This window comes from Montipora foliosa, chromosome 6, assembly GCF_036669935.1.
Source record: "Montipora foliosa isolate CH-2021 chromosome 6, ASM3666993v2, whole genome shotgun sequence".
NCBI classification, from domain to species: Eukaryota; Metazoa; Cnidaria; class Anthozoa; order Scleractinia; family Acroporidae; genus Montipora; species Montipora foliosa.
Genome location: NC_090874.1, coordinates 8,987,780 through 9,015,125, shown reverse-complemented (window position 1 = coordinate 9,015,125; position 27,346 = coordinate 8,987,780). Strand labels below are relative to the sequence as shown.

At 40.0% G+C, this 27,346-nt stretch overlaps 3 protein-coding genes across 3 annotated transcripts; all 3 read left to right on the top strand.

The window, feature by feature from the left end:
* The first annotated feature begins 2,445 nt into the window (after window positions 1-2,445).
* On the top strand, window positions 2,446-3,802 carry LOC138004993 (melanocyte-stimulating hormone receptor-like). The gene is made up of 2 exons (XM_068851289.1): window positions 2,446-3,188; window positions 3,231-3,802. Exons 1-2 carry the CDS (start codon window positions 2,517-2,519, stop codon window positions 3,402-3,404), a joined length of 846 nt encoding a protein of 281 aa, XP_068707390.1. The 5' UTR covers window positions 2,446-2,516; the 3' UTR covers window positions 3,405-3,802.
* An 11,272-nt stretch (window positions 3,803-15,074) lies between these two features.
* LOC138004992 (adenosine receptor A3-like) lies at window positions 15,075-16,244 on the top strand. The gene has a single exon (XM_068851288.1). The coding sequence runs from the start codon at window positions 15,075-15,077 to the stop codon at window positions 16,242-16,244; it is 1,170 nt and encodes a 389-aa protein (XP_068707389.1).
* Window positions 16,245-25,171: 8,927 nt separating this feature from the next.
* On the top strand, window positions 25,172-27,055 carry LOC138008648 (adenosine receptor A3-like). The gene has a single exon (XM_068855961.1). The coding sequence runs from the start codon at window positions 25,203-25,205 to the stop codon at window positions 26,115-26,117; it is 915 nt and encodes a 304-aa protein (XP_068712062.1). The 5' UTR covers window positions 25,172-25,202; the 3' UTR covers window positions 26,118-27,055.
* Window positions 27,056-27,346: the final 291 nt, after the last annotated feature.

Here is a 27,346-nt window from a genome sequence, read left to right as displayed (position 1 = left end):
TTTGAAAACTGCATAGTTGAATTTGCGCGGTATAAATAAATTTTATTATTGTTATTTTATTAATGTTATTGTCTGATTTACTACAAACGGTTTGTAGTAAAGTCAGTCGCAGAGGAACTTGTCAGCTAATTCTATTCGGACGTCAAGGGATCGAATCCAATATTACGATAAAAAAGACAACAACATTGAAAACAAGCAAATGCCGGAACGTTGCGTGACGACCATCGTGTAATTGCGGCCAGGAACCCATGACCTGGAGCCTACAACTCTACTGCGTTCGTGAAACGGCGTTTTCACGGACCGATTTATTCTTAGATTGAATTTTCCGCGAATGAGACTCCCACAGGAGCCCGATGACCAATTACAAGAAATTAAGCTGATGTCATAGGGTCACCGAACCGGAACTGCCTTTGTTTTTTTCGGCAAAGATAGTCTAAAAATAGATCGGTCTGTAAAAATGCCGTTACATAGGCCCAGTATGGGAGCTGTAGGCTCCGGGTCATGAGTTCCTCTTATGGCCCATGATATCTGTTTTGTTTTTATTGTATTGCGGAGACAGTTTTTTGCGAAGTAAACATTAAAATGTGGTTTTATATTGTGGAGCTCAGCGAGTCTTCACTGTCCCTAGGAGTTAGCATACCTTTTTGGGTAGTAGCCAAAACGCGGGGCTGGGGCCGGGGCCGAGGGCGGGGTCAGGGTCGGGGTCGGGGCCGGTGTCGGGGTGCCTTTTCTTTCCAATTTTGTTCTTGTTTCAGTTTTTGTCGTTATTCTTCTGTACTGTTGTTTTCGAATGACTGGCATCTGTCCTTCATTTATGGTGGAAATTTGTTACAAACATTAAGGAACTTACGGAAGCTATAAAAATTTTTTAAGGGACATCTCAGTTTTTTTTCTCGAAATCGGACTTTGTTTTTATTTTTGTTTTAAAATCGTAGTTTTTTTTTTTTTTGCGACCATCTCACTTAGTCTTTCCGAAAATCGGAGTTTGTTTTTCGAAATTAAGACAATTTCCGAAAATGCTGAAATTGGAGTTTATGAAATATACGCCAACTGCCAGAAACACTGATGCGGGGAGACTCGCTGAGCTCAGCAAATGTTTACTTCTTGAGGAAAAAAAACGGTATGATCGTCACGCAGTCACGCTATGTTCTGTTTCATTTTAATTGTATGGCGGAGAAGGTTTTTAAGAAGTAAACATTAAAATGTGGTTTTAAAATGTGGAGCTCAGCGAGTCTTCAGTGTCTCTGGGAGTTAGCGTATATTCCCCACAAAAACTCCAATTTCAGCCTGAAATTCTCTTAATTCGAAAAGCAGACTAAGATGTACCTTTCGTAGCTTCTGTATGTTCCATATTTTTGGACTAATTTCCACCATAAATGAAGGAAAGATGTCGGCGAACATTCGAATATAACATTACAGGAGAATAACGACAAAAATTGAAACAAAAAAAAATTGGAAAAAAAAAAGACACCGCCGTGCAGCCTTGACTTCGTCTTAGAACAGTGAAAACACGGAATTCCCCAAACGGTAAAATAAGCTCCAAAAGGCACAAGAATACACCAGTCGTGAGTCATTTTCATTCATTTTATTCAAAGAACGTTAAATTGAGCGTTTTTTTGGCTTCATAATCGACGGTATTTTATTTCCCATACAAAGTCTTATAACGCGTTAAATTCTCAACGGCTGGTGCCTGTAGTGACGCGAGCTTGGGCTGCCTATGGTTTCTGTGGAATATTTTAAAAGGGCTTCGTCCCTTTCAGAAGAAGTTGACGCATTGACGCTCCCAGGGGAGATCTACACAGCGCTGATTGGTTCATAAGTAACCCTCACGTGATTTCCAGATGACAGTTTCTTACTGAAAGGGAAAGGAATGTGCCGCTCGTTTGAGCAGATGCTTGTGGGAGAGGAACGCGTGGGAGGCTATCTAGCCATTAGAGTCATTAGAAACTAAGTTGGTCGATCTTGTATTAAAAACAAGGAAGTTTTTACTGGCGCTTACTCTTTTAATAACATGGGTGTCAAATTACTCCTTATTTTTGGCGCGAAATTTCACCGTTAATTGATGATTTCACATGTTAAATATTAATGCTGCCATGGCAACTTTTCCTACAGTGGCAAAATGGCGTCTTATGAACGTAATTTGTCACCCATGATATTTAATAGCTAATCAAATGGTCTACTCGTGAAATTAGGTAATAATTTCACGCGCGTTTTGTCCAAAATCAAATAATTTCCCGAACCTTTATATTCCCTAATTTCACTTGTCACCATTTGATTATCGATACAAATTAAACAAAATAACAGGACGCAAAAATTAAGCACGTTTAGGGAACATTTGTATTCTAGCGAAGAAACGACAACAACATTTATGATAGGCGACAGGTGGGCTGGAAAATGAGCGACAAAGCGACATCAGAACCCCCCTTGGAAGGCTTCATTGGAGACTTGAGCGGTCTTTACACAACACTTCAAGAAAAAGAAACTCAAAAGCTTTGGAAAATAAGCTTTCCACCACGATGGAAGCGTCATTGTACTCGTCAAACATCGCCAACATTGTCTTGAACGCCATATTGTGCTTCTTTGCCATAACGTTGAATGGTGCCACAATCTACGCCTTGGGAAAAACTCCGTCTCTTCCAAAGCCCTTGAAAGCATTGCTACTGAGTTTGGCCTTTTCTCATCTTGGTGTCGGCATACTGAGTCATCCACTGTTCATCACACGTCTCGCCCTGGAGTCACGGTTGCAAGCTGACCTCCACACAAGTTTTCCAACTTTTTACAGGGTTTATTCATTTGTGACCGGTCAATTCGCTTATGCTTCGTTCTTCGGTGTTCTGTTTTTAAGCTTGGACAGATTCTTGGCGATCCACCTACACCTCAGGTACCAGGAACTTGTGACTTACCAACGAGTCGTAACAGCTGTGATCTCGGCTTGGGTCTTAAGCGGACTTATCCCGTTAATTTGGCGGCAAATCCCGATCCATATCGCATATGTTTTGCTTGCCATCCTCGTAGTATCGTGTTTCGTTGTCTCGGGAGTTCTAAACTCCATGATATACGCCACCGTGCGACGCCACGCTCATCAAATCCATTCCCTTCAAGTGCAGCCCACAGTTCAAGAAAACGCGCCTAATGTGACGAACGCCAGCACGCTGAGGAGATCTACCTTCATGACAATTCACATCTACGTCTAGTTTTTGGTATGCTATCTGCCATGCTTTTGTGTTCTGGGGTTTATCAGCTTTTATCCTGGTCTCGCTGTACTGAAGGCAGTTTACCAATACACTTTTACTCTGGTGTTGTTAAATTCATCTCTGAACCCACTAATTTACTGCTGGAAATTGAGAGGTGTTCGACAAACTATAATGACCACGCTGATAAACGCACTTTCCAGCCAAAACTGAAGCTCTGACTTCTACAGAGCTGTTCAGACTTACAAATACCACCCAATGGATGATGACATAAAGCAAAAAAGGAACGATAAAATCCGACTCGACACCATTGTCAATTTGACTTATGACATCAGTATTGTAACAAGTATTTTTAAGGGGTGTAAGCCCTCGAAGAAAACTCTTGTTCGTATCTTTAACGACTGGTAAGAAAGAAAATTAGCGTGTCAATAAAAGTGGTATTTGTATTAGTAGTCCAATTTGGTCTGTAATCGTACGAGTGAAAACAAAATCGGACGACCTCGCAGCGGGAGTCCGAGTTGTTTATCACGACGAATATGATTACAGACCGAATTGGACGACACCAGGGGACGACACGAAGTCCTTTTACCAATTAATCATAAAAATTACAATTTCGGAGAAAAGAAGAAGAGTGAAGTTATGAAAGAAATGGAAAATTTACAATTAAAGACTGACAAAGGAGCTTAATTAAGCCGACTCAGGAATTCTCGGCTGGACGTCTCCTAAAGGCCGGGACACACTAGGCGACAAGTCGCAGCGACATGTCTCTGCGACAAATTGCTCCATGTGTACTACTTGCAAAACAAGTCGCTGCGACACGACGCCTGTTCGGTACACACGCATTGATCTCGTACGAGGGGGAATGTGAACTAGTCTTCTAAATCAATATGGCTGACCATATGACGCTCTCTCATTGGCTCATTTATATTTTGTCGCAACGACTTGTTGCCGGAAGTGGCACACGATGCCACAACGCTGCTTTCGATAATTTTGTCGCTGCCGCAAACTGGTTTGAATTCGTGCGACTGATCGCAGCGACAAAATTCTGCCGCAGCGACAATGATTTTCATGAAATTAACCGTGTCACACAAGGCGATTTGTTGCGGCGACTTGTCCCCGCGACGTGTCGCAGCGACTTATCGCCTAGTGTGTCCCGGCCTTAACAGTGTAGATATCCGTCAACAAAGGCTAAAAACATAACACAAAAGGTGTTTTGTATTCAGAAAAGTGTTAAAGCATTATTCAGGATCGATTCTAAGACGAAGAACACTGAAAACACGGACTTCCCGAAACTGTAAAATAAACTCCAAAAGGCACAAGAATATACCAGAGGTGAGTCATTTTGATTCATTTTATTGAATGAAAGTTAAATTGAGCATTTTTTAGGCTTCACAATCGACTGTATTTGATTTCCCATACAAAGTCTTATAACGCGTTTAAATTCTCAACGGCTGTCTGTAGTGACGCGAGCTTGGGCTGCCTATGGTTAAACCGGAGAATTAGGGAAGCAGATGTTCGAAGCAGTAATAGCTGTTGAGCTTTATTTCTCAGTTATCGAGTTTCATAAGTATAAAACTTGAAATGGTTTGCTTTAAAATCAGAAAAGAACTAATTCAGCGTTGCTGTTTGAGAAAAGTGCATGCCAGGCAAAACAAGTTGCATCTCGGTAGCTTGAAAGTTAGGATATAATTTGCCTGTGTTTAAATTAACAAATACACCAATACATCACTAACGTTTCATGTTTAACCGGAGAATTAGGAAAGCAGATATTCGAAGGGGGTAATAGTTGTTGAGTTTTATTCCTCAGTTGTCGAGTTCCATAAGTATAAAACTTAAAAATGGATTGCTTTAAAATCAGAAGAGAACCAATTCACCCTTGCTGTTGAGAAAAGTGTATGCCGGGCAAAACCGTGACAAGTTGCATGTCGGTAGCCTGAAAGTTAAGATATAATTTGCCTGTGTTTAAATTAATTTGAAATAAAGAGAATAAAGAAAAAAATTTCCATTTTTTAATTGCATGATGCTGGCCGTTGTAAACCGTGTTTTAGAAGATATTTCAAATTGATTTATTGTGCCTCTGGACCGTATTTTGACTCGTCACTCAAAATTATTTTAAAGTAATTTGAGATATTTGTCGTCATTAAAAACTTTATGACGAAGTCGGCCCAACAAATGTGTCGAGATTAACACCTCTCTCTCCTTTGTCTCTCGCTCTGCCTTACACTCAGTGTGAGTCTTGTTACAACTTCCACTGAGATTTAGGTAATTTTTTTTTACCTAAACAGCGGGGACCCACATTCCTGACCCAAGTTAAGCTCCTCATGGAAAGAAAGAAAGAAAGAAAGATAGAAAGAAAGCCCCAATTTAGGAGTCTGTACACTGTTTCTATGGTGATTGAAACCAAGGACCAAGGTTGTGCTAGGTTGATTTAAACTGCAATTTTGAATAAATGTGATTGGTTGATTTAAACTACAAGTTTGAATGTGATTGGCTTATTAAACTGTCCGATAACAAACTGTCTGACAACAACTTAAACGTGAATTAGTGGGAAATAGGAGTTTTTTAAACCAATCACAATCGAGGAAATTACAATTATTATGATTAAACACGAAACACATTTTCATGAAGTACGTACAACGTCTCATGACATATAGTTCAAGTCGAGGATTGACATAATAACCCACTGAAATTACAACAATGGAAACTCGCCGTTTTGGGTAAAAACTCTCAAAACACTGGTACGACTTTAGAAAGTGTTTAGTCATGTTAGAAAGAAAAATCGTCAGCCATTTGTCTTAAAATTTAAGGTTTTTTGGTTTTGTTCATGGGATTTATAGTTCACAGAGTAGCACGTGAACGGAAAGAAAGGAAAGGAACTTTATTTAAGTGTCTAGTAGATTTAGCGCTGGAGCACTAATTGGGGACACTGTAAAGTAAAATTAACAATTAACACAACAAGTCAAATGTTGGTTTTTGAGGAGAGGGGAAACCTGAGTACCCGGAGAAACCTCTCGGTGCAGAGTAGAGAACCAACAAACTCAACCCACATATGACGCCGAGTCGAGGAATCGAACCAGGGCCACAATGGTGGGAGGCGAGTGCTCTCACCACTGCGCCATCCCTGCACCCCAATACGGTTGGAACGTATTGTACTAAATCAAAAATTAAAGTAAGTTACTAAAGAAATAAAAAAAGGCCAGAGGCCCAAAACACAGTAAATAATGGTAATAGGAATGAGTGGAGTCCAACTGGGTCTGTAATCATACTGACGAGTGATTAACAAAATCAGAGAGCCTGGTTGAAACATGTTGAAACGAAGTTGATTCAATGTTGAATGAGTTTAAAAGCGTTTAAACTTTGCTTCAATAATCATTCAACATTTCTTTTGTTTTCGCGAATGCTGAATGAGTTGAAGCCGTTTGACCCCAGGCTCTTTCATCATTGTTTGGTGAGCGCGTGCGCACTAATCGGCCTCTCGATGACGTATCCATATCCGTATCCATAGTAACAACCGCGGCTGCAGCTTGGGACTAAATGCAAGGCCTTGTTGAATCAAATGTTGATGATGTGTTGAAACCGTTCCCCCACTCCAGCAGTCAACATCGTTCAACAAAATCGAACAGATGTTGAAGTTGTTGGCTCGAGCCTTAGGAGATGACAACGACAACGGCAACGGCAACGAAAACGTCACCCCAAAATATAACGTAGCATTATCGCAAGTATTTCGCAATTATTCCGTCTTGTGAACAACCACACCGTTCATACAAATTTTATTTCTGGAATGTTAACACACACTTTCCATGCCGAGCGACTTGGAGTGATCGCGAAATGGGCCATTTCCGAGTTCATGTCTGCCTCCTCTTCAAAGCGAGTCTAAGTGCGAAGTTTTTGTGATGGTAATTACTTCTACTTTACATATGAATGAAACCTAATTTTCATAACAAAAACTTCTCACTTAGACTCGCTTTGAAGAGGAGGTAGACATGAACTCGGAAATGGCCAATTATTTCAAATATAGCGGGAAATAACAGTTTTTGAAGACGTTCTCGTACCCCTCGTCGTCGTCGTTCTTGCGTAAGGTCCCTTTTGTCCCTCGTACTGCACAAGCAACGCTGACACAGTGGAAGCTCTTCTTACAAGACAGGGCTTGCAATTCCGGCTTAAGGAAAAAGAGTCTATTGCAAGATTGACGCTGACACAGTGGAAGCCCTTCTTACAAGACAGGGCTTGCAATTCCGGCTTAAGGAAAAAGAGTCTATTGCAAGATTGACGCTGACACAGTGGAAGCCCTTCTTACAAGACAGGACTTGCAATTTCGGCTTAAGGAAAAAGAGTCTATTGCAAGATTAACGCTGACACAGTGGAAGCCCTTCTTACAAGACAGGGGTTGTAATTCCGGCTTAAGGAAAAAGAGTCCATTGCAAGATTGACGCTGACACACTGGAAGACCTTCTTACAAGACAGGGGTTGCAATTCGGGCTTAAGGAAAAAGATTCTATTGCAAGATTAACGCTGACAAAATGGAAGCCCTTCTTATGTATCGCTGTGATAAAAACACGAGTAAAGACAGGGGTTGAAATTTGTAATTCCGGTTTAAGTAAAAGAGTCTCTATCACTGGAGTAGTAAAAATGTTTATTTTTAAAATATATATCCATCTCCGTGTCAAGTTTCTTTAAACGTACATTGAAAGTTTCACTCTTTTAAAATATAGGGAAACATGTACGTACATGTCTGGAAAATTGCTGTAAATAACTTTTTAAAGGCTAAAATAGCCTTAATGCTGGATTAACGAAGTCGGTGTTTCCAAAAAGCCCGAATATGACACTCATGGAAAATGGGAAAAAAACCTTTTCAGACTGAAGGGTTGCTTTCGCCATGTTTTGAATTATAGAACCACATCCACCCATTTTACAATCCCGGAGAAGGAAGAAACTTCTCAATTAACAGAGATCGATTATCAAAGGAGTTTCATGATAAATCAATGAACTTGATTTCACTTGACTAATAAAAGCCTCGAATCGCCGGGAAGTCCCAAACATGTTCACTGTCATGTTCACGTAAGCGTCACAATTTGAACACAGTTTCCTGTGCCACCAATGACCAACGCCGTCCATCTTGTGACACATCTAAAGCTTGGACGGGTTTGCTTTCATTCTCAACACTGGAAACTACCCGTTAATGAATATAAAATAGCGAATAATTAAATCGCTTGTTATTAGCGTAAAGGCCTGGGCAAACAGTTTCAACATTTGCTTCAACATCCGTTTTATTTTGTTGAACGATGTTGAGTGCTGCGGTGGACAAACGGTTTTAACACGTCAACATTTGCTTCAACAAAACCTTGTATTTAGTCCAACGTTGCAGCCGCGGTTGTTACTATGGATACGGATATGGATACGTCATTGAGAGCCCAATTAGTGCGCACGCGCATACCCATCAATGTTGAAACATGGGGGAAAACAGTTTCAACTTCATTCAACATTCACAGTGACAAAAGAAATATGTTGCAAACTTTCTAAGGCCCGGGCAAACAGCTTCTACATTTGCTTCAACATCCGTTCAAATTTTTTTAACAAGATTTTAAAACCGATTGCCCACCCGTGTTGAAACATGCTGAATGGAAGTTAAATCGATGTTGAATGAGTTTAAAAATGTTTAAACTTTGCTTCAACATTTCTTTTGGAAATGAAACCGCCCCCCCCACCTCAAACCTCTTTCAACATTTTTGGGTGCGCGCGTGTGCACTAATTAGTCTCTCGATACACACCTACTCGGCTAACTCAATGTTGTACCAATTCAAATTTCCCGGGATTAAGATCGTATTTGTATTTGCATGTATTTGATTGTATTTGCATGATAATGTAGCATTTATATTTGAATTATATGGAAATACCTGGAACAAAACGTTTTATTTCTAAAGGGTCTGAATAGGGCACAACATTGAGTCAGCCGATAAGGTCTATGACGTATCCGCGTCCTTATCCATAGTAACAACAGCTGCTGCAGCCTGGGACTGAATGTCGGGCCTCTCGTGAAGCTCTGTTGAATCACGTGTCGCGGTCAACATCCCTCAACAACTCGAATGGATGTTAACGAAAATGTTTCCCTGGGCCTTATAACGCTTTTAAACTCATTCAACATCGATTCAACATGTTTCAACACGGTTGAAAGGGGGGAGCAAACAGTTCAACATCGCCCGGCCACTTGAAAAAACACAATGGCTGACAAAATTTTGTGGGGCAGGTACAAAACACAGGTCGAAGGTCACTTGTTTTACCAATGCTAACATTAGGCCTAAGGTTAGCTTTAGTAAATGTTTAGGATTCTTTCTGTATTGGTAAAACAATGACCTGTGACTTGCGTTTTGTACCTGCTGCCCCACCCAACTCCCAAAAACAAAACAAAATAGATTGTCAGCCATTATGTTTTTTTAAATCGCCAGGAAGGACTAGCGACGAGCAAAGATTTGACGCTGACAAAATGGACCGGCCTGCAGGCTCAGCACGGGAAACTGCGCACGCACAATTAATTCTCGCACTGTAAGTACACTACACATGACGTCACCGGGTTGTTAGAGTGTAAAAGTGTTAGTCCGTGGTGACAATAGGCCCGTAGCGCGTGCATAACTCACGAATATAACCAGCTCTGCTGGAAGCGTGCATGAGTTTCAACAAAATGAGCCCCCAAAATAGACAAGAATTTGTGACGCTGATAAATGATAAAGCAGCTGCTATTTCCAAAAGGATGGAATTACCTGGTGATAAATAACCTCGTCTAGGAGAGTAAATTTTTGACTTTGCAGAAACAATGGTCAACCTCAAGAGTTGGGCGATTGCGATCTTTGTGTTGAATTCGCACATTTCTTGTCAATCTTTAGAACACTTGAAAGAAAAAAAACCAAGCCTAAAACAAAAACCTGGTGTCTTGCCTTCATTTTGACACAGATGTATCCATTGTTTCACGAGAAAACATGCAAGGTAACTTGATCACGGAGCCTGCTGAATTCGATGTCCCCTTCGATTTTGCGATTTACTTGTGCAGCCAAAAGTACAATAGAAAAATTGAACGTCGCAAAAATCTCCCAAAATGTTTTTCGGTGATGGTAACTTTTTATGTCAGCCTCGAAGCCAATGTTTCTCGATTCCCTTTTATTTTCTTTAAACTTTCTGAGTTAAGTATTTTACTGGTAACCATATGTCTTCTCAGGGGGTTATTTGCCAAAGACATCTACCATGGCACTATAATGATATACGGTACCAAAACAATATCGTGTACTATTAGAGCTACATATTACGCAAAGATAACTTGAATCTCATGTAAGACAAAACGCAGCTCAGTTGACGATTATACAGCGCTGTGTTACTGCAATACCACACGTACGCAATGCGTGCCTATTAAGAAGGCACATTATGCTATGCACTAACAATATTCAATACTTTATTCTCGGCTGACTGATTAAAGTGCCCCTATGATAAAAAAGTTCAATTCTTTTTTTTTTCTTCAGATTTTTAAAGTGTGTTTGCTTAATATCTGACTGCCAAAATTCTGAGCTTTGATTTTTATCCAAAGGCCGTTTACTTTGAGAGTAAGTTTTCACGGTCCGACATCACTCAAGTTCAAAACTAACCACAGAGGGTTGGATCCAGGGAAAAGTGACGTCAAAGGCTCACTAGCTTAAATTTTCAGCGTATGAATGCAGCTTATTATATATGCAAAACGCGAGTTTCAAAGTCTGAAAGCCCAAAACTGCCGTGCTGCATATTAATTCTGCGGGGTACGCACGTATTGCATTCTTAAACTAGTGAGCCTTTGACGTCATTTACTCCTCGATCCAGCTCTCTCAAGAACATAATGTTAGTAATGGCGGACCATTAAAGAGGAAAATTATAGTTAAAATAAGGAGGTGTCTTTTTGAAATCAAGGCTTAAAACGTGGGTCACTTAGTGTTTTGTTGACATAGCTTTGAAATCCAAAGAAAAATATGAATTGATTTTTGGTCACGGGGGAACTTTAAAAGTCTGACAGCCCAAAACTGCCGTGCTGCATATTAATTCTGCGGCGTACACACCAACTTCATTCTTAAACTAGCGAGTCTTTGACATCATTTCCTCTTCGATCCAGCTCTCTCAAGATCTTAAAGTAAGTAAAGGTGGACCATGAAATAGGAAAATTCCAGTTAAAATAAACAGCTGTCTTTTTGAAATCAAGGCTTAAAACTTAAGTCGTTTAGTGTTTGAAATCCAAAGAAAAGTAAGAATTGATTTTTTGGTCACAGGGGCACTTTAAGAAACGATAGCTTTGTGTTAATGAGTCAAAAAATGTCAGCCAAGATTGGCCCATATCATAGGGAGTAAGGAAAATTAATTCAATCGTCTAATTACATCAATTTTCTTAATTTTAATGTTCGACTTAAAAATGATATGCATGACTTTGACAATCACGCAAATATTCACTTTGCCCGGTTCGTTGTCAGTACAACTTTTCCGTACATTTTTTTATGAAACAAGATCAACCGAGCTCTCGAATCATCACTGAAATTATTATTCGGCTCCAGCCGCGCTGGAAAATTTTTAGCATACGTGACAAGCCCCAGGAAATGGGATTTTAGCTGTGTTACGAAATTTAGCCAATTCAGCGACTGGGAACTGCAATTGTGGCAAGCAAATCAAGCGAAACGTAAAAATAACTACCGGTATTTAAAACATTGAAGGAAGGGTTAAATAAAGCAGCCACTACAAAACGAGACAGGGACGGGCGAAATTGAAGAAAATCGAGCTTGTAATCGCGGTTTGTGAAAACTGTCCAGCCTAACCGTTTTTCAAAGGTTATCTCTGTTGTTTGTAACTTGAACAGGACGCCTGTAGGCGTTTACGCGGGATGGGTCGATGCAAGCATTAAAACCTGTTGTAGCGATAATCACAGACTCTGTCTGTTTACACTAGCAAACAAGCTTGCATCATGAAGGCTCCTCCTTGCATTTAAGTGGCAACGAGGGAGCCTGGAATTTGAACAGTGGAGTGGCAACGACACAAGGAACTTTCTCACAAGAAGTAAATTCTGAAACTGTCAGGGTTTGAAGGGTCATCCCTGTGAGGATATGTAATTTGACTACAGGAAATTAAAGGGCCAGTTTTGTAAATTTTAGTTTAGCCAATGCAATGAAGAACATTCAAGTTTCACGAGAGCTACAGACAATCTCCCACTTAAGAAAATTTTCGAAAGCTCGCAAAATTCATTGCCAGTCACTGTAAAATGAAAAATGTTGTGTTATACTGGAACGGTTTTGGAGAACAATATATATATTTTAAAACACTTACAGTAATTGCTTATTTTGATGTCACAAAAATTGATTCAAGGGAGTCCAAACACCGATTCCCGTGGGTCCACCAAAGATAAGTCCTGTTGGACGGGGTTAAAACTTGGATGGGAGACCGGCCGGCGATCACTCTCTGTGTTGACACAATTCAGTGAAATCGTGCTGCAGGCCGGAGTCTACTAATATCCCATAACGCTGATGTTGCACAAATACATATAGCAAAATACCTATATTAATAAAAAATCACTAGAAAGCGGTACAGAAGATTCTTCCCAATACATACAACTACTTTCAAATGCTTCACCGATGACAAAACGGGACTCGAACCGGCTCACCTCACTAATCCTTTATTATTGCAAGTCTATATCCAGATTATGCAGTGTCAGTATCATGAATATCACAAACAACAAACATAACTTTGGTGGCTTAGTGTTTGTGATATTACAAACAATAAACATAATGCTAACATTAGCAATGATCTATAAAAAATGTATCCAAGGTAATGATCGATAATATAGATAAGAGTGCCACCAGTTGAACTCTTTGTTTGATAACTTACCACTGTAACAAACCTCTGAACTCTTTGGTTCAATTGGTGAACTCATTGCGTTGATTGACAGATTCGTTCATTCGATCGATGGCAAGAAACAGGTTCCCAGTTGGAAGCACACTCTATTCAAGTATCCACGGTTCAATACAGCCAAAAAACAGGGCTACTAAGTCCATGAATTCAACCTAAATTGGAGAACTTTCAAAAACACTGCGAGAGTATTGTGCTTGATCAGCACTTCAGTGTCTACTCCTGATCAAGCACGTGATTCCCAGTTGGAATGGAGCCAATGAAATCACACATAGTGTTAATCAACCCTGATCGAACCCTGATCTTGCACTTGATTCCACGGTGGACTGGAGTCAATAAAATCGCACAATAGAAAAACACGGCGATTTGTGACTACGATAAAAAAAAATTAAAATAAAACGAAATTCGTCCGAATCTTTAACACGCGCTGCCTACGGCATCCCGTGTAATTACGTATGCTCGACAGACATTTTTATTGTCACGAAGCTTTGATTTGTGTTTTTTAAAAGTAATTCCTGAGATAACCTTCACTTGCCGAAGCGAATAGAGTCGAGCAATTAGTAAAACTGCACAAAATGAACTGCACTTAAGTGACAGAGAACCTGAATTAAACATTTGTTTTGTTTGTACCTACAGTCCATTGTTTTTTTGTCTTTATTGTTTGTTCTTATTGACATATGAATCCTTTACACAATCGAGTGTACATTTGACCTGACGGTGAGAGCACTCGCTTCCCACCGATGTGGCCTGGGCTCGATCCCCAGACTTGACGTCATATGTGACTTGAGTTTGTTGATTCCCTACATTCTGACTACACTAACACGAGACTTCAATGTGAAAATAGTTTATTAAGGGCACGTCAGTCAGTCTGCTGAAAAAAATGACCCCCATTTACCTGAATTGGTTACAAACTGGACATCAGATAACACCGCCCGTAGAAATAGACAAAATATACTGCATTAATGTAGGAATAAACTAAGCAACAGTACCGTACCGGATACGAAAAACCACCAAAAACAACCCTTTAGAGGTGGCCAAAAATAAGTGGAAACGTATTCCTCATCCAATGCAACGGCACCAGACCCCGGGGAAAGGGTATCCTACTATACACAAGGAAAAATAAGCAGACAGGGCAGTTCAAAAGTTAAGCATCAAGTTAAAGCATCAGCGACAGTCACTGACAAACGTAGAATGATGAAAAACTCCCGCCAAACTCCTAAATAGTCCTAACCTATCCTAACCTATCCTCTACGCCGTGCCGTCAGAATATTCAATTTTTAATTCTGACTAACTCGTTCCCATGTCACTCGAACGTCAGAAATTACACTTTGCTCCGGGAGCCTTTTTTCTCTGGGTTCTCCGCTTTTTCCCATCTCCTAAAAAAACCAACCTCAAATTTGATTTATACAAACTTCTTGCCTTGATTTGATTTCTTTACAGTAGCATCAATTAGTGTTCCAGCGCTAATACAGTAGACACTTAATTATCATTATTTAATAGTTACTGCAGCTTACCCCTCTCCTCAAAAGCAAACCCCTGACTTCATTACAGCTGATTAAATTTAATTTGTGGAGGGCGATAAGTTAGAAAATAGACATCAGTTAGTTACGCTACCCTCCTTAAACAAAGCTCGTTTATCTTATTCCTGACTTCCTGGGAGCGGAAATAAAAATTGTTTCGAGGGCTTTTACGTCAATTGAAGACGAATCCTCGAATCAACCCACGGCAGTATAAAAGGTAACATTTCTTGGTCGGGTATAACTGACGCTGAAACAGATTGTTCCAAAACGTCTAATTATCGCCTGCCTGATGAGGAAATGGAGACAATCTTATAGGTTTCACAGAGCTCATAGTTATTACTTAGACAGATAAAATTAAAATTAAAATGTCCTTATTCTTAATTACCTTAAGTTCAATAAAATCAACGATTTGGTATGGGAGAGGCGTATTAGAAATTCTAGAAAATTATGGAAACATATGATCATAATGATCTTGATTTTCTCATCTTTTATTGCTGCAGCAGTGCTACTGATATCAGCCACACCGGAAATAATTTCATTTGAAATTGACAGTATTCTCCTAAAACTGAATAACAGTCGGCAATGTGAAAGAGCATTCATATTCGGGAATGCAGCTGTCTTTTATAACACAATAAAAAAAAGACTTACAAGCTTTGGAAAACCATCTCATGGAAACAAGTTCTCTACCACGATGGTAGGGGCCTTGTACTCGTCAAACATCGCCAACATTGTCTTCAACGCCGTATTGTGCTTCTTTGCCATAACGTTGAATGGTGCCACAATCTACGCCTTGAGAAATACTCCCTCTGTACCAAAGCCTTTGAAAGCATTGCTACTGAGTTTGACCTTTTCTGATCTTGGTGTCGGCATACTGGGTCATCCATTGTACATCACACGTCTCGCCCTAGAGTTGCAAGCAGATCTCACAAGCTTTCCAACGTTTCACACAGTTTATATATCTGTGAGCAGTCAGTTCGCTTATGCTTCGTTCTTCGGTATTCTGTCTTTAAGATTGGACAGATTCCTGGCGATCCATCTACACCTCAGGTACCAGGAACTTGTGACTTACCAACGAGTCGTAACAGCTGTGATCTCGGTTTGGGTCTTAAGCGGACTTATCCCGTTAATTTGGCCGCAAATCCCGATCCATATCGCATATGTGTTCTTTGCCATCATCGTAGTATCGTGTTTCGTTGTCTCGGGAGTTCTATACTCCAAGATATACGCAACCGTGCGACGCCACGCTCATCAAATCCATTCCCTTCAAGTGCAGCCCACAGTACAAGAAAACGCGCCTAATGTGACAAACGCGAGCAGGCTGAGAAAATCTGCCTTCATGACAATTCACGTCTACGTCTTGTTTTTGGTGTGCTATCTGCCAAACACTTGTGTTCTGGGGTGTATCAGCGTTTATCCTAGTCTCGCAGCACTGAAGGCAGTTCACCAATACACTTTAACTCTGATGTCGATAAATTCATCTCTGAACCCACTAATTTACTGCTGGAAATTGAGAGGTGTTCGTCAAACTATAATGAACACGCTGCTAAACGCAATTTCCAGCCAAAACTCAAGCTCTAACTTCTACAGAGCTGTTCAGCCTTGCAAACGGCACCCATTCGATATTCGAGGGCGATGACATAAACGGTATAAAGGAACTATAAAATCCGACACGACACTATTGTGAAATTGACTTATGCTATCAGTATTGTAACAAGTATTTTAAGGGGTGTAAGCCCTCGAAGAAAGCTATTGTTCGTATCTTTAACAACTGGTAAGAAAGAAAATTATCGTGTCAATAAAAATGGTATCGGACGACCGCGCAGCGGGAATCTGATTTGTTTATCACGAATATGATTTCTGACCGAATTGGACGACACGAAGTCCTTTTACCAATTTATCATAAAAATTACAATTTCCGAGAAAAGAAGAAGAGCCAAGTTATGAAAAAAAGGGAAAAATTGCATTAAAAGACTGACAAAGCAAGCGTAAGTTGTTTGATATCGATCTGAAAGAAAGAACAAAAAAAAGAAAGCCCCAATTTAGGGGTCTGCACTGTTTCTATGGTGATTGAAACCTGGCAAGGACCAAGGTTGTGTTTGGTTGATTTAAACTGCAATTTTGAATGTGATTTTCTTATTAAACTGTCCGATAACAAACTGTCTGACAACAACTTGGAATGTGAATTTGTGGGGAATAGGAGTTTTTTAAACCAATCACAATCGAGGAAATTACAATTATTATGAAGTACGTACAACGTTTCATGATATATGGTTCAAGTCGAAGATTGACATAATTCATTCATTCATTCATTCATTCATTCAAAAAGCACAATACACTAGAAATTAATAACAACTTAAAGACGATAGACTACTAATGTTTTAAGGTGGTAATGACAAGGAAGCCTATATAGAAGCCGGGGGCTTATGAGCTATGGGCCTCCTGACAACATAGGGTACATCATACAAATTATGGGGACAGCATAAAATGTAGAATGTATTATTTTAAAAACAAAAGAAAAGAAGAGGGAAGAGGAAGTAGCTCAACAAAGAGTAACTTTGACTAAGAAAGAAGGAATTCAGTTTTAAGTCTTTTGCCAAACAAACGGATGCTTTCAATGTTTTGAATTTCAGGACTTATAACGAGTTGAAAAACATAGGTGCTTGAAACCGAATTGAGAAGTTTCGGTTATTATGTAAAAAAAGGTTGCAATTTCTAGTATAATGCGACTGTAACTGGCTTGAAAGAGTAAAGATATCACGAAAATAATTAGGATTAAAGCAGGTTAACGAAATCTGTACCTTGCTCCAAAATATAACGTAGCATTATCGCAAGTATTTCCCGCAACTGGATGGGTATGAACGGTTTTAAAGTAAAAAAATAAAAAAAGATTATGGTTCATTGTTACATGCTCAAGGTGTCGTAGAAACCTAAAATGTGGTGATTTCACGTTAATTGCAAAAAATACACGGAAATTCTTGTAGAGCACATGCGATTATTTTTCCTTTTTTAACCAAGGCTGTTGTTGTTGTTTTTTTGTTTTTTTTTTCAATTATTTGTTGATTTGCATTGCTTAGATTGCTTCGTGGGAGGCGCGGTGGCCTCATTGTTAGTGTGCTCGACTCCGGATCGAGTGTTCCGGGTTCGGGTCCTTGCTGGGGACATTGTGTTGTGTTCTTGGGCAAGACACTTTACTCTCACGGTACCTCTCTCCACCCAGGTATATAAATGGGTGCCGGCGAATTGCTGTGGGTAACCCTGCGATGGACTAGCATCCCATCCAGGGGGGAGTAAACTGAATACTCCTAGTCGCTTCATGCTAATGAAACCGGAGATAAGTGTCGGCCTGATGGGCCTGATGGGCCTTCTGGCTCGTAAACAAAGACTTTACTTTTTAGATTGCTTTGTGGCGTGTTCGTTGCCGCAGCCGTCGTGCTTTCTTAAATTCCCTAACGACGTGAAATAACCAAATTTGAGGTTATGTGGATGACGCGAGCACCTGACGATGAATATTAATTTTCAATTTTCTCTCCAAACAACCACACCGTTCATGCAAATTCTATTTCTGGAATGTTAACACACACTTTCCATGCCGAGCGACTTGGAGTAATCGCGAAATTATTACAAATATAACGGGAAATAATAGTTTTTGAAGACGTCTTCGTAGCTCTCGTCGTCGTCGTTCTTGCGTAAGGTCCCTTTTGTCCCTCGTACTGCACAAGCAACGCTGACACAGTGGAAGCCCTTCTTACAAGACAGGGGTTGCAATTCCGGCTTAAGGAAAAAGAGTCTATTGCAAGATTGACGCTGACACAGTGGAAGCCCTTCTTACAAGACAGGGGTTGCAATTCCGGCTTATGGAAAAAGAGTCTATTTGCAAGATTAACGCTGACACAGTGGAAGCCCTTCTTACAAGACAGGGCTTGCAATTCCGGCTTAAGGAAAAAGAGTCTATTGCAAGATTTCTGTTTTGTTTCATTTTTTGTCGTCATTCTCGTGTACTGTTATTTTCGAATGACTGTCATTTATGGTGGAAATTAGTCAAAAAATTTGAGGAACCTACGGAAGCTATGAAAGCTCCTAAGGGGCATTTTAGTTTTTTTGTAAAATTTGACTTTGTTTTTTTGTCTTTCCGAAAATCGAAATTTGGGTTTCGAAATTAAGAGAATTTCCGAAATTGCTGAAATTGGAGTTTATGGAATACACGCCAACTGCCATATTCACAACGTTAAAAAAAAAAAAACAGAATCACATTTCCACGATGATCGACACGCAGTCATGCAACGTACTCATTTGCTTGTTTGTTCGTGTTGTTGTCAATGAGTCAGACAGGGTTAATTTCATTAAGGCACGCAATCATACCAATCCCGTTATAGAGCAAGCAAGGCGTGACTATTATTTCAACCTTATTAATGAAAACGATTGTGATCAAAGAAAGCTTTTCAAGACGGCCAGTGCACTGCTAGGAGGATCGTCACAAGAAAAATACCCCAAGCACTTTGACCCTACTTTGCTTGCTGATGATTTCGGGAGATTCTGTATACAAAAGATAGATGTCATTCGCTCAAAGCTGGATAGAATTGACTCCTCATTAAATCACCCTCACCATTCGATCGGAAGTAGCATTCAAGAGTATTCGTTTGCTGGCACACCCTTCAATAACTTCCAGCCAATATCGTCTGAATGCCCCAAACAAGAACTGCGACAATGACCCCATACCTACCAAGATTCTTAAAGACTGCATTAACGAACTCCTACCGACCATTTCCAACATGGTTAATCTTTCGTTCAGTAGTGGTCACTTTCCGGACATTTGGAAAGAGGGTTTAGTGAGACCAACATGGATCTGATAAAGAAAAATAACCGGCCCGTCAGCAATCTTGCTTTCCTTGCAAAAATCACTGAAAAGGCACCACAAATCTCCGATCTCGTGTCGTCCAATCAGATGTTTCTGGAATTTCAATCAGCCTACCGAAAATATCACAGTACGGAAACTGCCTTACTGCGCATGCGCAAAGTCATACTCGTCAACATCGTCAACATGAACAAACAGCAAGTCACATTACTAGTGTTCCTAGATTTAAGCGCTGCTTTCGACACAGTAGTAGACCATGACATATTACTGCGGGGCCTGGAATACAAATTTGGAATTCAAGATCAAGTTTAGTGTGCCACAGGGCTTCTGTCTCGGCCCAATGCTGTTCTCCCTTTACACCAGTGCCGAGGCTATTTGATGTGATTAGCCAGCACCGCCAACAGCGCACAGTTATACCGATGATACTGGTGTCTATCTGGCTTTCAATCCAAATGATGATTCCAATCAAGACGCCGCCATTGCAGCAATGGAAGCGTGCCTCTGTGACATCCGTAACTGGATGATCAATGATAAACTCATGATCAATGATTCCAAGACAAAGTTTATGCTCATTGGGACAAAAGCGCAGCTACAGAAAACTAAACGCGCTACTCTAACTATTGGCGAATCCATCATCTCTCCGAGCACGGAACCCCTTAGCTCAGTAAACTGCAGCGTGTTCAAAACGCAGCTGCAAGAGTCCTATATCTAGCACCACGGTATTGCCATATCACACCTATATTATACAAATTACACTGGCTACCTGTAACGTTTAGAATAGATTATAAGATTATTATAATCACTCACAAAGCAATCCATGGTATAGCTCCTAATTATTTATCATCTCCCGTAAATTTTAAACCTAATTCTTCTTACAGCCTAAGATCAAATAACAAATATCTGCTTTCAAATCCAGATTTCAGGACTCTCCCTACTCTTGGCGATCGAGCCTTTGTGGCCGCCGCACCAAAACTGTGGAATAATCTTCCGTTAGATCTTAGATGCACTTCCGATTTTAGAATTTTTAAACGTAATTTGAAGACTCATCTTTTTAAAAAAGCTTTTCCTGATATAGTATTGTAATTTATAGACTAGATAATTATTCATCCGTGAAATTTTGACTATATAGTGTTATATATTGTACTTTTATTGTAAGGCGCATTTGAAATTTGCGCGGTATAAATAAATTTTATGACTATTATTTTATTAATGTTGTTGTCTGATTTACTGCAAACGGTTTGTAATAAAGTCAGTCGCAGAGGAACTTGTCAGCTAATTCTATTCGGACGTCAAGGGATCGAATCCAATATTACGATAAAAAAGATAACAACATTGAAAACAAGCAAATGCTGGAACGTTGCGTGACGACCATCGTGGAATTGTGGCCCATGATCTGTTTTGTTCTAATTGTATTGCGGAGATACTGTGTTCGTGTAACGGCGTTTTCACAGACCGATTTATTTTTAGATTGAATTTCTCGTGAATGAGACTCCCACAGGAGCCCGATGACCAATTACAAGAAATTAAGCTGACGTCATAGGGTCACGGAACCGGAACTGCCTTTGTTTTTTCGGAAAAGATAGTCTAAAAATAGATCGTTCTGTAAAAATGCCGTTACATAGGCCCAGTATGGGAGCTGTAGGCTCCAGGTCATGGGTTCCTGTTATGGCCCATGATATCTGTTTTGTTTTAATTGTATTGCGGAGACTGTTTTTTGCGAAGTAAACATTAAAATGTGGTTTTATATTGTGGAGCTCAGCGAGTCTTCAGTTTCCCTAGGAGTTAGCGTACTATGGCTTAAAAAACCGTTCAAAATTACATCGGGAAATATCGATATCGAAAACTGAATTTCCGCAGTGGAAATTGATTTTCGAGGTCGGGTATTAGATTGCCCAATCACGATGGGGAAAATAACACAAAGTGGAACCGAGGCCGGAAAATCGATTGCCGACTCGTATATAACAACATTACCCAAGTCGGAATAAATGCCTTTTATTCTGCTTCCGAATAACATTAATGGGGTCGTCGGAAATCATTTATCCCGTCGGGCGTTACTGACTTCCCCCGCTTACTTCGTCAATGTGCGTCATCGCATTTTACTGAACATGTATGGGACCAAAATCGATGTCGTAAATTCCGGAGTTAACGGAGATCGAGATGGTTGTTTTGATTGACTTACTTTTTGCATAAGTTATTTAAAGTCTATCTTACTTATCTCATCATCTATTGTTCTTCTAGATCTTTGCGGTTTATCTCTTACCCTCATTACTGTTGCTTTTTATTACTTGCTAGCGCTTTTGTAGCTGGAGTATCATGACTGTCGCGATATTTTGGAAGTTCTTAGGGTTAAGTACTTTAGCTTTAAATTATTTAAACTTGAACTTTAAAGTGCTACTGTAAGCTTGATCAAAAAATCACTTCCTTTTTTTTTCTTCAGGTTTTGAAAGTGTGTTTCTTTGACACCTGGCTAACAAAATTTGCGCTTTGGTTTTTATCCAAAAGTAGTTTAATCTTTTAAAGAGCAAGTTTTGGATTTCACGGTCCGCTAGCACTCATGTTCAAAACTGACCGATTGATTCTCAGAGGAATGGATGTAGAGAAAATTGACGTCATTTATTCACTAGCTTAAAATTTCTGCGTGTAAATGCAACTTATTATCTATGCAAAACACCTGTTTGAAAGTCTGAGAGCCCGAAACTCCTGTGCTGCATATTAATTTAGCTGCGTGAACACGCATTGCATTCTTAAGTCTTTTACATCATTTTCTCCTCGATCCAGCTCTCAAGATTAATAATGGCGGATCATCAAATAGGAATTTCCAGTTAAAATAAACCTGTATCATTTTTAAAATACAGGCTTAAAACTAGGGTCACTTAGTGTTTAGTTAACTGTGACATTTTCGAAGTTGTGACAAGCCCAACATAAACGCGACCTCGAAAATCAATTTCCACAGCGGAAATTCAATTTTTGATATCGATTCTTCCCTGATGTAATTTTGAACGGTTTTTTGCGGCATAGTGTACCTTTTTGGGTAGTAGCCAAAACCAGGGGCCGGGGCCAGGGCCGGGGCCGAGGTCGGGGTCGGGGTCAGGGTCAAGGCCGGTGTCCGGGTGCCTTTTTTTTCCCAATTTTTTTCTTGTTTCAATTTTTGTCGTTATTCTCCTGTACTGTTGTTTTCGAATGATCGGCATCTGTCCTTCATTTATGGTGGAAATTTGTTAAAAACATTAAGGAACTTACGGAAGCTATAAAAATTCTTAAGGGACATCTCAGTGTTTTTTTTCTCGAAATCGGACTTTGTTTTTTTGTGTTTTAAAATCGTAGTTTTTTTTTGCGAGCATCTGACTTAGTCTTTCCGAAAATCGGAGTTTGTTTTTCGAAATTAAGATAATTTCCGAAAATGCTGAAATTGGAGTTTATGAAATATACGCCAACTGCCAGAAATACTGATTCGGGGAGACTCGCTGAGCTCCACACTCAAATGTTTACTTCTTGAGGAAAAAAAGAGGGATGATCGTCACGCAGTCACGCTATGTTCTGTTTCGTTTTAATTGTATTGCGGAGAAGGTTTTTAAGAAGTAAACATTAAAATGTGGTTTTAAAATGTGGAGCTCAGCGAGTCTTCAGTGTCTCTGGGAGTTAGCGTATATTCCCCACAAAAACTCCAATTTCAGTCTGAAATTCTCTTAATTCGAAAAGCAAACAAAGATCTCCCTTTCGTAGCTTCTGTATGTTCCATATTTTTTGACTAATTCCCACCATAAATGAAAGAAAGATGCCGGCGAACATTCGAATATAACATAACAGGAGAATAAGGACAAAAATTGAAACAAAAAAAAATTGGAAAAAAAAGACACCATGGCTCCGACCCCGACCCCGACCCCGACCCCGACCCCGACCCCGACCCCGACCCCGACCCCGACCCCGGCCCGGCGTTTTGGCTACAAAAACAGCCTGAAATTTTTAAGCTTAACAGTAATGGATTTTTTCAAGCTTTCTTTTCGCTACTATCCTAGTGATGTTCATTGCACTTGAAGGTAATGGTTCTCGTACAGTTCAAATACACTCGCAGTACTTTAATATTTGTATTCGTATTTATATATTTCCACGGCGCCTTCAATTTTACTAGTAGATGAAACTAACCCTTACTAAGCACTCACATTTTGACTCGCGAGAGTGCAAATGCATAACCCACCGAGGAAACAAAATTAATGTTTCTGCATAGGCAGCCCAAGCTCGCGTCACCACAGACAGCCGTTGAGAATTTAAACGCGTTATAAGACTTTGTATGGAAAATAAAATACCGTCGATTATGAAGCCTAAAAAACGCTCAATTTAATGTTCATTCAAATGAATGAAAATGACTCACGTCTGGTGTATTCATGTGCCTTTTGGAGCTTATTTTACCGTTTCGGGAATTCCGTGTTTTCACTGTTCTAAGACGAAGTCAAGGCTGCACACTAAGATTTCGACCGTAGTCACCTCAGAGGCGGTTTGCGCCTGGAAAATCCATCACGGGGCGTGACCATTCACATGATCACCGGCAGCTATTTTCATCAGCTATCGTGGAATCGACGAAACATTCACCGAGGTTCGCAAATGATGGGACTTAAGCTTTGCGTGAAAAAATCGTGGCTGGGATGGATTTTCCGGGCGCAAACCGCCTCTGAGGTGACTACGGTCGAAATCTTAGTGTGCAGCCTTGACTTCGTCTTAGAACAGTGAAAACACGGAATTCCCGAAACGGTAAAATAAGCTCCAAAAGGCACAAGAATACACCTGGGGTGATTCATTTTCATTCATTTTATTGAATGAACGTTAAATTGAGCGTCTTTTAGGCTTCATAATCGACGGTATTTTATTTCCCATACAAAGTCTTATAACGTGTTTAAATTCTCAACGGCTCCCTGTAGTGACGCGAGCTTGCGCTGCCTATGGTATCTGTGGAATCTTTTAAAAAGGCTTCGTCCCTTTCCGAAGAAGTTGACGCATTGACGCTCCCAGGGGAGATCTACACAGCGCTGATTGGTTCATAAGTAACCCGCACGTGATTTCCAGATGACAGTTTCTTACTGAAAGGGAAAGGAATGTGCGGCTCGTTTCAGCAGATGCTTGTGGGGGAGGAACGCGTGGGAGGCTATCTAGCCATTAGAGTCATTAGAAACTAAAGTGGTTGATCTTCTATTAAAAACAAGAAAGTTTTTACGGGCGCTCACTCTTTTAATAACATGGGTGTCAAATTACTCCTTATTTTTGGCGCGAAATTTCAGCGTTAATTGATGATTTCACATGTTAAATTACAATGCTGCCATGGCAACTTTTCCTACAGTGGCAAAATGGCGTCTTATGAACGTAGTTTGTCACCCATGATATTTAATAGCTAATCAAATGGTCTACTCGTGAAATTAGGTAATAATTTTACGCGCGTTTTGTCCAAAATCAAATAATTTCCCGAACCTTTATATTCCCTAATTTCACTTGTCACCATTTGATTATCGATACAAATTAAACAAAATTGCAGGACGCAAAAATTAAGCACGTTTAGGGAACATTTGTATTCTAGCGAAAAAACGACAGCAACATTTATCTCTTGCCAAATAGGCGACAGGTGGGCTGGAAAATGAGCGACAAAGCGACATCAGAAGCCCCCTTGGAAGGCCTCATTGGAGACTTGAGCGGTCTTTACACAACACTTTAAGAAAAAGAAACTCAGAAGCTTCGGAAAATTAGCTTTCATCCACGATGGAAGCGGCATTGTACTGGTCAACCATCCCTAACATTGTCTTCAACGCCATATTGTGTTTCATTGCCTTAACGTTGAATGGTGCCACAATCTACGCCTTGAGAAAAACTCCGTCTGTTCCAAAGCCCTTGAAAGCATTGCTACTGAGTTTGGCCTTTTCTGATCTTGGTGTCGGCATACTGGGTCATCCACTGTTCATCATACGTCTCGCCCTAGACCCACGGTTGCAAGCAGATCTCCGCACAAGCTTTCCAACTTTTTACATGGTTTATAAATTTGTGACCAGTCAATTCGCTTATGCTTCGTTCTTCGGTGTTCTGTCTCTAAGCTTGGACAGATTCTTGGCGATCCATCTACACCTCAGGTACCAGGAACTTGTGACTTACCAACGAGTCGTAACAGCTGTGATCTCGGCTTGGGTCTTAAGCGGACTTATCGCGTCAATTTGGCTAATCCAAATCCAAATCCAAATCCATATCTCATATGTGTTGCTTGCAATTGCCATCGTCGTTGTATCGTGTTTCGTTGTCTCGGGAGTTCTAAACTCCATGATATACGCCACCGTGCGACGCCACGCTCATCAAATCCATTCCCTTCAAGTGCAGTCCACAGTACAAGAAAACCCGCCTAATGTGACGAACGCCAGCAGGCTGAGGAAATCTACCTTCATGACAATTCACGTGTACGTCTTGTTTTTGGTATGCTATCTGCCCTGTCTTTGTGCTGAGGGGTTTATCAGCTTACATTCTGATCTCGCTATACTGAAGGCAGTTTACCAATACACTATTACTCTGTTGTTCTTAAATTCATCTCTGAACCCACTAATTTACTGCTGGAAATTGAGAGGTGTTCGACAAACTATAATGAACATGCACGCTGCTAAACGCACTTTCCAGCCAAAACTGAAGCTCTGACTTCTACAGAGCTGTTCAGACAAATACCACCCAATGGATGATGACATAAAGCAAAAAAGGAACGATAAAATCCGACTCGACACCATTGTCAAATTGATTTATGCTATCAGTATTGTAACAAGTATTTTTAAGGGGTGTAAGCCCTCGAAGAAAATTCTTGTTCGTATCTTTAACAACTGGTAAGAGAGAAAATTATCGTGTCAATAAAAATGGTATTTGTATTAGTAGTGTTAATAGGACTAAGTGGAGTCCAACTCGGTCTGTAATCATATGAGTGAAAACAAAATCGGACGACCGTGCAGCGGGAATCTGATTTGTTTATCACGAATATGATTACAGACCGAATTGGACGACACGAAGTCCTTTTACCAATTAATCATAAAAATTACAATTTCCGAGAAAAGAAGAAGAGCCAAGTTATGAAAGAAATTTACAATTAAAGACTGACAAAGGAGGCGTAAATTGTTCAATGCCGCTCTGAAAGAAAGAAAGAAAGAAAGAAAGCTCCAATTTAGGAGTCTGTACACTGTTTCTATGGTGATTGAAACCAAGGACCAAGGTTGTGCTTGGTTGATTTAAACTACAACTTTGAATGTGATTGGCTTATTAAACTGTCTGATAACAAACTGTCTGACAACAACTTGGAACGTGAATTAGTGGGAAATAGGAGTTTTTTAAACCAATCACAATCGAGGAAATTACAATTGTTATGATTAAACACGAAACACACTTTCATGAAGTACGTACAACGTTTCACGACATATAGTTCAAGTCGAGGATTGACATAATAACCCACTGAAATTACAACAATGGAAACTCGCCGTTTTGGGTAAAAACTCTCAAAACGCTGGTACGAATTTAAAAAGTGTTAGTGTATGTTAGAAAGAAAAATCCAGAGCCATTTGTCTTAAAATTTCAGGTTTTTTGGTTTTGTTCATGGGATTTATAGTTCACAGAGGAGCACGTGAACGGTTGCAACGTATTGTATACTAAATCAAAAATTAAAGTAAGTTACTAAAGAAATAAAAAAAGGCCAGAGGCCCAAATCACAGTAAATAATGGTAATAGGAATGAGTGGAGTCCAACTGGGTCTGTAATCATACTGACGAGTGATTAACAAAATCAGAGAGCCTGGTTGAAACATGTTGAAACGAAGTTGATTCAATGTTGAATGAGTTTAAAAGCGTTTAATTAAACTTTGCTTCAATAACCATTCAACATTTCTTTTG

Excerpts from the sequence above, each read along its gene's own strand:
- LOC138004993 (XM_068851289.1), top strand. The coding sequence starts at position 2,517 with ATGGAAGCGTCATTGTACTCGTCAAACATCGCCAACATTGTCTTGAAC. Across the intron at positions 3,189-3,230 it reads TCATGACAATTCACATCTAC|GGGTTTATCAGCTTTTATCC; the intron begins GTCTAGTTTTTG and ends TTTTGTGTTCTG.
- LOC138008648 (XM_068855961.1), top strand. The coding sequence starts at position 25,203 with ATGGAAGCGGCATTGTACTGGTCAACCATCCCTAACATTGTCTTCAAC.
- LOC138004992 (XM_068851288.1), top strand. The coding sequence starts at position 15,075 with ATGATCTTGATTTTCTCATCTTTTATTGCTGCAGCAGTGCTACTGATA.